We start from the raw sequence: 11,049 nt of genomic DNA on the forward strand, positions 1-11,049 counted from the left end.
AGATTTCAATGTTCTGTCCCTGAAGTCAAGAATCCTAGACCAGTTTTATTTATGGTGAAAAAACATACCATTCAAATTAAGTCTCCAGGGAATCAACATCTACTGAGGTACAGTATTATTATTTATTTAATTTTATACTGTCTAGTAGCTAAAGATCTCTTTGCAACAATATGGCAAAGTCAAAACTTAGAACAATTTAACATGTACCTTGAACGCTGAAGACTTCGAGGAGAAGCAGGTTCATGACCTTGTTGTTTGTCAGCAACCACTGGCTGCTGAGATGCTGATTGTGAAACTGGTCCTTGCTTAACACCTGAAGTAGTAACCTGAAAGTTCAAAATGTGATTAGATTTCTGTATTAGTCCAAATAAGCTCCTGCATCTTATTTACTTCCTCCATAATTATGCCCAAAGTAAGAGTAAATATGAATACAAGAAACAATATTTAAGAATGTATGCAATGTTCTGGAGCAGAGAAATTGGCACTCTCATGCTTCATCAGTCACTATGCTGGCTAGGACTGAAGAGGGCTACAATCCAACAACATCTAGATGTATGTAAGTTCCTTTAACTGCCCTAAAGTGTTCCATCAATATGATTGCAGCATATAGATCAAGCTTTCTTCTCTGACAGCAAAATCTTGCCACTAACTATGACCCCTCAGATCACCAAACGTGAGCTGTAGGATTGTACTCTAAACCACTTGTAACAGAAGTTAACCCACTGACCATAAAAAACAAAATTATTGGCTTTAGTATCTTTCAAGATAAGTGGTCCAGGTTGGGAATTGAAGCAATGTGGAGTTCCATTCCTACATGGATGGCTAATTCCAGAAAGCAGTTGCTCTGTGCCTTGGCTGCTATGCTATTGAGTTCCATGGGGCTCTATTCTGTCCCCCTTGTTGAGTCATTATCCACAGGAACCCACTGGGAAAGGTCATCCAGAGTTGTGGTCTGAGTTGTCATCAATATCTGAATGACAGCCAGCCCTATCTTTTTCATCAAACTGCAATGAGACAGTGGCTGCTCTAAATCAGTGTCTTATAATGGAGTGAATGAGGGTCAGTAAACGTAAACTAAATCCAGAAAAGGCAAAGGTGCTCTTTGTGAGAGGTATGCCAGCCTTGATGCTTGATATCTAATCTATTGTGGAGGGGGCTGCTCACCCCCTAAAGGATCAGCATTACACTTTTTCAAGGTGCTGTTAGATCCATCATTTTGATTATAGGCATTGGTGGAGTTGAAGGCATTGAGCACCTCTTATCAGCTTAGCCTGATATACTAATTACATCCCTATCAGGGCAAGGATATTCTGAGTACAGTTATCCATGCTCTGGTAAACTCTCATCCATATTACTGTAATACATAATATGTCGGGCTGTGTAAGCTGCTTTGGGTTTCTTGAAAGAAACCAGAATACCCTATTTAAAACAAATTAGAGAAAAATGTTGTAATGGAAATTAATTAAGGGAACAATTCTACTGCCCTTAAACAGCATCTAAGAAGCTACAGGATACTTTGGATTCCCAAATCCAAACTTAAAGACAGAGCAGACCCTGATCATGGTAAAGACCATGATCTGGGGAGGAGATTGGGGCCACCAAGATATGAAGTATCCTGACAACAGTCCAGTCTGCCTACCTCTTCCTTGTAAAAAAAGTACTTCTACCACTTTCCTCTGCACTGGATTTTTAAAAGCCTCTAGGTTCAGAAGCTTGTCAGAACTGAGAGTGCAGTTGATTATTATTATTACACTACTTTGATATCCTGCATTTTTTCTTTTTACCAGAAACCCAAAGCAGCTTACATAGCTCCATTTTATACTTACAAATGCCCTATGAGTTAGGTCATACTGAAAGTCCATGGCTGGCCCAAAGTCATCCAGTAAGCTCCACTGCGTAGTGGGGACAATACTCCTTACTGCCTATTTCCTCAGTCCACCACACCACATTTCATACAAGGAACATTATAAAAATGTTTTCAAAAATCTAAAGAATTAAAATGTTGGAGCCTCATGTCTGTTTTAACAACATTCTCTCCATCAAAACTCATTAAAATCTTACCTTTGGCTGTGACGATACAGGGGGTGTAGTTATTAGAGGCTTCAGAGGAACTGTGTTAGTCTGAGGCGTGCTTATCCTTGGAGATACATATGACCTTGGTGAAGAGGCATCCGAAGTTAAAGACATCGGGGACTGATTAGATGGCTGAGCTGTGAATAAGACCATGACAATTTTATAAAACTGAATCTGATTTTTAAAAAAACCAAGCAAACAGACAGTGTTCTTAGGACAGGAAGCCTGGAAAGCTTTTAAGAAATGAGAAGAGGCAGAACTTGTGATTGCATGAAGTGAAAGCCAAGAAACTAAGCTAATGGTACTACACAAAGGATTAAATATCTCAACGGAAGAGCCAAATATTCAGCAGGTATTTATGCAGTAAAACAAAGACATTTCTAGAAGCTAACAGTACTGACTACTGAACCTAGATGCTGAAAGGTTTAGTAGATTTGGACTCTAACTACAGAAGTAAAATTTGAATGGACACTACACTGCTGTGAAGTTTTTGCTTAAACCACTAAAGTCTCACACACAGTTTCTTATATATACATAAGTTAGCCACAGAGACAGATAGTTGGACTTCTGACTAAGAAAGCTACCAAAATGCTTAAGAAACACAAACTACATATAGTTCATCAAGACATTTGTTTGAGTCTGAAAGCAGGGTATTTGTATCTATCATGTGGAATGGGTTTACTTTAAAGGGTAGCCAGACAAGACTATGCAAGCAAATGAATTGATCTGACTTGGTCAATCACCACAGAACAATCCTCTGTACTGCACCAGTGAGCATACTCTTTGCACTGAACATGCTTGATTTAGATGCTAGGAGGACTTTTGCACACTGAACATGCTTGATTTAGATGCTAGGAGGACTTCTAATGGCAGCTCCAAGTTTATCTGTGTCTGTAGATGCAAACTACACAGAGCACCACCACCACCATCTAATTTTAAGGAGTTCTAACTTTAACTTTAAGATATCTCACATGGCATCTTAACATTTTAGTTTTTTCTTGATAAATTTGGAAGACAAAAAATGTAAAATAAAGCAAATTTTAGTCAAAATAACTCTCTGTTCATGATCATTACATCCTCTGAACAGGATGTCTCTACTGAGACCAAAATTCATACCAGGAGTTCTCCAGAAACCTATTTTGGGGGTCCAGAATAGGCATCAGAGATTTTGAACAAGGCTACTGTAAGCTTCTAATAAAGTGCAATATATTGGGGCTTCCTTTCTGGACACTGAATCAAAACAATAAAATAGGTTAAGAAAGCAGTATGTTCATGCACTTCTAGTAGCAATAGTTTCTAGTACCAATTTTGTTGGCTTTTGTAAATAATCAGCAAGTAATAGTTCAACACTTAAATTTCTTACACAAAGTTTCACATTAAACTTCATCCCATGCCTGATTACCCTAATAATTACATACTAGGCTGGTCTGGGTATGTTTAGATTAATCAATTACCAGAATCCCACCATCAACAGAACCTAAATATGTTATTCTAGAATACAACAAGAAGCTTCCAAAATACCTTGTGTGGAAAGTTGTGCTGCTTGAGAAATCAGGGAAGTTATATTAAAAGCAGATGGTCCAGCAGTGAGAATTTTATGGAGTATAGATTGCAGAGAAGCTTGTGTCACAGCAGCTGTAAGAACTAACATACAAATTAAGTGTATCAGCACCTCATTCCCTGAACAATATATTTTATATCTACCCTTTTCTGAAGACAAGAACTACAAATACTACAAAATGTAATCACTCAGTAGGTCAACAGAGAGGTTTCACTGCTTTTCCTTGCACCAGCTTTAATTTGTGGAGGACTACTTTTCCTGGTTTGGAAGGCGCCAAATGGCAGTTGGTCCAGCAAGTCAGTGGAATGGGTCCTGCTTTGTCACCCTCTGATGTTATCTTTACAACAGCGCAATACCATCATTGGCACAATTATTTTTAAAGAGAACCCTCAAATTAATATATCGGCCATGAGATGACAAGCACTTGATCAGCACAATTAATCCAAAGTGTGCTAATTAAAATGTGAGGTAATTGCTATTTACAAAACCTCAGTTTCTGATTCAGCTATTCCCTTAAGGTTTTTATTAGGTACGCACAGTTATTCTATACTGGCAAGGATGTGCGGTGTATAAGGAGGTAAGAAAGATTAAAAAAAACAAAACAAGACAGTGTTCACAGTTAAGTTTTAAAAGTCTGCTTCAGGTACCACATTTTAGATGTTCAGACTACTGAATCAGCTCACAGCTGCAATCCTATAATAATTTACTTAGGAGGAAGTCACATAAACATCAGGGAGGCTTATTTCTGAGCAGACACATAAAAGATTGCACTGCATATTATCTTTTCCCCTCAGTTTAGGGAGAAGAGCTTTGTTAACACAAAAATGAAGTCAGTCACAAGAGCTTCTCTCATCTTATTTTGTACTATAATGGAATTCTACACTCATCCACTTAGATGCAAGTCTTTCCAAGTTCAATGGAGTTTACTCACATATAAGCAACTATAGAACTACAGCTTAATATACATTACGTGAAATTAAATGATTAAAATGTCAACTACTTGCAATGACTTTAAGTACTTCTATTTGATGATCCCACTTCCTACTGCACTAAATAGAAAGAACCATTATACAAAGAATAATTTGTGACGTAAGTAACAAAGCTAGCTTCAGCCAGGACAAAGTGCAGATCTGCACATTCTGAGGCAACAAATGGAATCCCGATCCTATGCTTGCCTTGTAAAACTAATACCAGACCAGGATATTTGTAGGAGAAAAGTCAGCAGGCAGGATTTTATCCTTTCCAACTGTTTAATTCAGCGTTCTACTCAGTCAGTCTCTGAAACTGGTAGTGAACCAGAATGGAGAGAAAAAGTAGGAAGAGATCAGAGAGATGTAGAGTAATCAGTAGGCATAGAAAGTTTCAAGTCTCCAATTTCCATTTACTACTTTTCACCTGCAGTTCTCCCCTCCCCATCTCAAATGTTGGTTTGGGCACATGCTCACATCTAATACCTTCCTTGAAACTGGCCATAAAATACAATAGCTTAAGCTTACATTTAATTTTTTATACAAATCTCGTATTAATTTACATATCTGATACATTCATCAAATTACATTTACTAAATCTGTCTTCATAAGAAAGAAGCCTTTCCATGTAAGTCATTGCTTTGTTCAATATCCAATATCTTATTTGGATAAACCAGTATAAAAAGTCTTACCTTCATTTATTTTGGATATATCTACACTAGAATTATTAAGCTGTAGGGTGGCTTGAAGAGCAGGTAGTAACTGTCGAAGGAGGTTTGGGTCCTGAAGTAACGGAGGAATTGGCGATTGTGAGACAGGTGAAACAGGGACTGCAGAAGCAGATGAAGTTGGTGCAGAAATTGGATTCAGCCCAGAAGCAGATGACGTGGAAGGAGTTGTGCATGAATGGGATAGAGACTTGTCCATAGACACAGATTCTGAAGAGAACAGAGATACTTAAGATGCTGCTTCCAAACACAATTTGCTCACATAGCCTATATAAATTATAGATTTTACGCTAGACCAAGAGTGTTGAACCTTTTTCACCCAGAGGGCTGAATGCAGTCTCAGAGAAGTTTTCATGGAATACATTAGGTGGTGAGGGGGTCAAAGGCAAAAGGGGGCAAAACGTGCTACTGGGTAGTATAAAAATGAGGGAAAAACAAGTTTAATAACAAGCTCTTACTGAAAATGTCTGCACAAATAACAGAAAGCCATCGAACAACTGTGGGGTGAGGGAAAAGTGTAGAGCATGGGGAAGGGAGCATGGCCATCTGATGACCCCATAGGATCAAACTGGGACCACAGAAGGACCAGATTTGGTAACCAAGCCTAAGGCTTTGGGGTCATAGACTAGACAAATGATTACTTCCTTCCTATTTATTTTAATGGAGTTTGTTTTTATTAACTGTCTTATGTCCCATTTTCAATTCTTAAGGTGATTAACTAAAGTCGTATGAGTTTAATGTTATGATCTATCCTGAGTCCCAATCACTGTGAATAGGCAGGATTTAAATAAAAATAACAGCAACAACAATGACAACAACGTGCTATGGTAGGAGTAGAACCCAATCTGACCCTGTTGTGGTCAGACTGTGTTCCAATTCACCCCCTTGGAGCTTCCCTCACAAAGCCTCTCCCCAAAGTTCCAGCCCATCATTGGGGAGTTTCTCTCTACAGAGAAAGACAGTGCAATAGTATCATGCCCTTTCTCTGCACAAAGACAAGTTAATCCCTCTCAACACTACGGAAAAGCATCCCTTTCTTCGCTTGGAGAAGAAAACCCAATGATGTCCCATCATTTTTGTGATGGAACATGAGTGGGGCTTCCATTCCCAGTAGAAAAGCGTGCTGATTGAGAGGGGCCTGAGAAGACCTTTGCATGATGCATGCATGCAGCAGGGGTTCCCCACAGGTTCCCCTGTTATACAGAGTTTATAAAAAAAAAACTCTATTAGAAATTAACATAAATATTACTTGATAAAACATTAAAACTGTAAAAGAACAGAAATGACTCTGGAATTTAGCACAAAAGCTTCTTTTGTTAGCCCCCCCACCCCACCCCAAAGGGCAAAGCAGATGACATTTATTAGATTGTGCAAAGTCCTAAAAGCAAGTCACCACCACTGGTACTTGTAGAAACCTATCTTACTTTGAGAATAGTGGCACCTGTAAGGTTTCATATACCTCATATAATTCATTAAGTGCTCCTAGATGGACAAAACTATCCTACATGCTGTCATATTTTACCCTTTGTCTTGAACACTGTTGTCATGAAAGCTTATATGCTTAAGCCAATGAACAGCCAATTAATCTCAAACATTCTTCGTAAAAGAATATAATCAAAATGGTATTGGGATTAATCAGGTTAAGAAGAGATTAAATATGTTTTCCAGCAATGCTTTAACTTTTAAAATTGTATAGTTTCCAGTATCAACTTTACCACAATACTGGCAACAGTGCACCAGACATTTTCCGCATGGTGAACATTAACTATTGGTATATAAAAAACTTATAAACAACTTTTATTTCTACAGATAGATGTAACATTCAACACTGTGTGCCTTTAATTTCAATGTAATTATGAAGGTACTTCTAACTCCACCTAGAATTTAAAGTTTGGAATACGTATAATCTAAGCACATCTATCCATCAAAATGCGAATCCAAGCATATTTCAAACTGTCATCTGTCTGGTCAAAAAGGGTGTCAATTAATCAGTGAGTTCTTACATAAATGTGACAGGCATTTTTAAAGCATTAGCTTGATCAGAATGAAAAGAAAAAGAACCAATACTTATGTTAATTACAAAACTAAATTAGTAATCAGAAACAATCATTAGTAAAGTTTCTATTTATGTAAAATTCACATAAATAGTTTTATTTGGCTTGTATCCTGGAACAGAAGGCTCAGCCTAAAGTTACCAAATTAAAAAGAAAAACTAACAGTGTAAATTAGCAGAGTAGCCAGCTAGGTTACATGGAAGAGATACTATCTGGACTCTGCAGAAAGCAAATGGCTTCACAGGCATTCCTAGGCAGCAACCTTTGCTGAGGAAAATTACTTGTACTCCTGTTCCTGATGCCTGGGTTATAGCAAGCACCTCGACTTTCACTACTGAAAAACTAATTTTCAGAAATGCAAACTACACGTATCCCCCACCCTAACTTACTTTCCAGCCATGACATTTTCACATATTTTCTAGACAAAATATATGCATAACTTTGACTAATAGTTTTTAAAGCAAAAACTTTGGAGAATGCAGAACAGGATGGAGCAAATGGGGTGCTAGATAGCACCAGCAGAAAGTATGCCACCCAGCCAAAAGTGGCTCTACTTACTCCATACACCAGCCACCTTCTCAGGGTATTGTTTTTTCACAAGTATATAGGTCTGTCATGTCAACCCTTGAAATTATGAGGTAAGAGGGAGATCTTGACCCAACATCCTTTTGGTGCACCACTTCTCCCACTATCAATTATTTTCAATTGACAGCTGGTGTACGAATTAGCCTATATGCAGTCTGGTGGCATCAATTTCCAACTATGTTACAAACTGCACTTTGCTTCCTTTGACAGCTGAAACTTACTACATCAACTAGGCAAAACCACATATAGCAGACAGTCATAAGGTATATTTGTGTACATATGAAAAGGCCAAAACAAGACAAAAACACCCTCAAACAGAACTGCACAACTTACTTTGGCCACAGAATAGCTCAACTGCATTTCTGCAGCTATTAAAAGTACTTTTGAAAAATGGGAACAATCAGAAGGAGAAGGGAAGACAAGACAGACTCTGCCATGAAGGACACCAGGATACCAGCTGAAGGACTGAGGAGAAAAGAAGGAAAGAACACCCCACAGTGAGCCCAACTGACTGCCAGGCACACCATGGGTTGTTCTGTGAAGAAGCAACCCAGTGTGGCTTAAGTGTAGGGTGACTCTGCACGTAGTGAGAACCTGCTCAGCGTTTTAACAGACTTTTGCAACATGGTGCCCTCCAGATGTGTTGGCCATTAGCCATGCCAGCTCAGTTTGATAGAGTTGCCCAACTGGGACTGTTCCAGTTTTCACAATCATTCTCCACACCCACATTTCCATGTTTAAGTTAGGCATTAAAGAGAGAAACAGAGTATTTCTTCCTCCAAATTTTTTCCAGGTTTTCACATGTAAAACTAAAATTTAGTTTGCAGACAGATAGATTATATTTGTGAAGCAGCTGAAAACACTAAAGCATAGGTAAGCAATGTGGGGCCCAAAACACCAAATGTGTTCCATTCAACATCTTGCTTGGCACCTGCTGAGGTGTCCCTGCATTCCCACTTTTTAAATTTAAGGCATTCACTTTCTAGGAGCTTTTTAGTAAAGTAAAAGCCTTCAGATGCTGCCATCTTTACTTTCTGTTAATCCCTCTGGAGAACATGAAGAAACTCAGAGACATTCTTAAATGAAGACAGAGGGTGGCTGAGGACTAATGCTTTCTTTACTATGCATTGCACCAGTTACCCCAAAGAGTGGAAAAAAGAAAAAAATGTGCTGAAAACTGGCTTTCAGAGGGGCTTCAATGTATTATAGCCCCAACTTCGCCTCTGTCTTGTATACCGTCATTTTGGTAGGCTACTTTTTTTCTGCACCAGCCATGCTTCTCCTGGCAGCCATTGATGTTGGGGCCCATGACAATTTCTCAAATTGCCAAATACGGACCCACTCACCCAGAAAGTATCATTAGTGTTGCTAACTATAAACAGCTACCTTCAGTGGCATATTAATCTGAAATATATTGCAAACATAAAAAGCAAACACTTTTTTAAAATGGGTATAATAAGGCTTACTTTAACATTTTGTAATTCCCCCTAAAAATATAACTGGGAAATAGTTTGTCACTAGGATGTACCACAAATATAATATGAAAATATAGGGGCTCTATGCTATCCTAGTTTGACTGAACCATAAGTTAAGATTGTAGCCATCATCACATTTTTATATTTTGTTTCATGAACTTTTATCTTGCCTTTTGCACATGCCTTAAAAGGCCAACAAAATCAAAGTAAAACAATAAAACTCAATGAAAAGATACAGATGAAAACCTACAAAACCTGTGAATAAAACAGTTTGGAAAAGACATAAAATTAAGATAGGCCACTGGTTTCATAAAAGGCTATCAAACACAGAAATCTGAGGCATTAATTAAACTTTGTTTAGCATCTAAAACATATAAATAAAAGTACAGATCTAAGAAGGGGGAATCAGAATTTAAGGTAAGTCAGTAAACAAAATTCTACTTACACTGAACAGCCACCTAAGCTGAGAAGGTGGCAGCACCAGGAGAAGAGTTCTAGAGCGTTATGAAAGTTATCTATGTTACCTAAACATTTTGTTTAAACATATTTTACTACTACTGCTAATGTGCCAACACCAAGTTTTAATGTTTTGACAAAAAGGAAGCAGGGGAGGGCAAATATTTCATTCAATGTTTCCATACCATAATTTTACAAAGCCTACAACTCCTCCTATAGCTATCTTTTTCTAAAGTTAAAGTACCCCCATTTGTTAAACCGCTAAAGCGACATGTTTCAAACCCTTGGTTATTTTAGTTCTTTACTATATGACCTCCCTTAACCAAGATTTCCTTAAGAATGGGCAACAAGAACTACACATGGTATTCTCATTTGAAAGACAGATTATCGAGCTCTCTTATTCTTCAGTCTGAACTACTGTGCTCTGAAAATTACCAATTATTTATTGTGCTTTTTATCTTATGCAATGGCTTCTGAGATGCCATGTTTAAATACTCCAAAAGCCACTGAGGTTCAAAATACTCTTAGTATAAGATGGGCTACAAGGATATGCAATCCTGATTTAGGAGAAATCAGGAAAATTCAGCTGGGCTTCCTTGCATATGTAGAAGCACCTTTCCATTCACTAAGACATTTCTGGATATCAGTGAAGAAAGCTACATATTTAAATTTTGAACTTGCATTAAATACATGGCAGATAAAAACCAGAGCTGGGCAACCTATAGGCCTCCAGATGTTGGCTGCCATCATCTTCAGCCTGCATAGCCAGTGGTCAGAAGCATGGTTCAATGACATCTCAAAGGCTACAGGTACTTCACCTCAATAAAGACTTTCAACACCAGACAGGTCAGGCTATTGTTTTAAAAGTTAGTTAGTTTATTTATTTAGAGAACTTCTATGCCACTCCATTCGCCGAAGCCTCAGGGCAGCTCACAATCATAAATAAATAACATAATATAAAACAATATAATTTAACAGTATAAACTAAGTCGCCCTGGCCAAAGAATAAAATAAATAATATTAACAATTAAAATAACGTTTGAATAAAAAGGTCTTCGCCTGACGCCAAAAAACAAATAACGACGGCACGAGGCAGACCTCTCTGGGGAGCACATTCCATAGACTGGGCGCCACCGCAGAGAAAGCCCT

At 38.0% G+C, this 11,049-nt stretch overlaps 1 protein-coding gene across 5 annotated transcripts in view; it reads right to left on the bottom strand.

Moving 5' to 3' along the window:
* Positions 1–11,049, bottom strand: part of WAC (WW domain containing adaptor with coiled-coil) — a 69,010-nt gene that overhangs the window by 12,724 nt on the left and 45,237 nt on the right. For all 5 annotated transcript variants that reach the window (XR_006414230.1, XM_044425294.1, XM_044425292.1 and 2 more), the window contains exons 8-11: positions 5,295–5,540; positions 3,595–3,717; positions 2,062–2,210; positions 208–326 (exon numbers count right to left, since the gene is read on the bottom strand). Coding sequence is in view for 4 of the 5 variants with exons in the window: in XM_044425294.1 (XP_044281229.1) it covers positions 208–326; positions 2,062–2,210; positions 3,595–3,717; positions 5,295–5,540 (637 nt within the window). In the remaining variant the exon portion in view is untranslated. The remainder of the gene's footprint in view (positions 1–207; positions 327–2,061; positions 2,211–3,594; positions 3,718–5,294; positions 5,541–11,049) is intronic.

The sequence above is a fragment of the Varanus komodoensis genome, unplaced genomic scaffold (genome assembly GCF_004798865.1).
Source record: "Varanus komodoensis strain SLA01 unplaced genomic scaffold, ASM479886v1 scaffold15, whole genome shotgun sequence".
Taxonomy (NCBI): domain Eukaryota; kingdom Metazoa; phylum Chordata; class Lepidosauria; order Squamata; family Varanidae; genus Varanus; species Varanus komodoensis.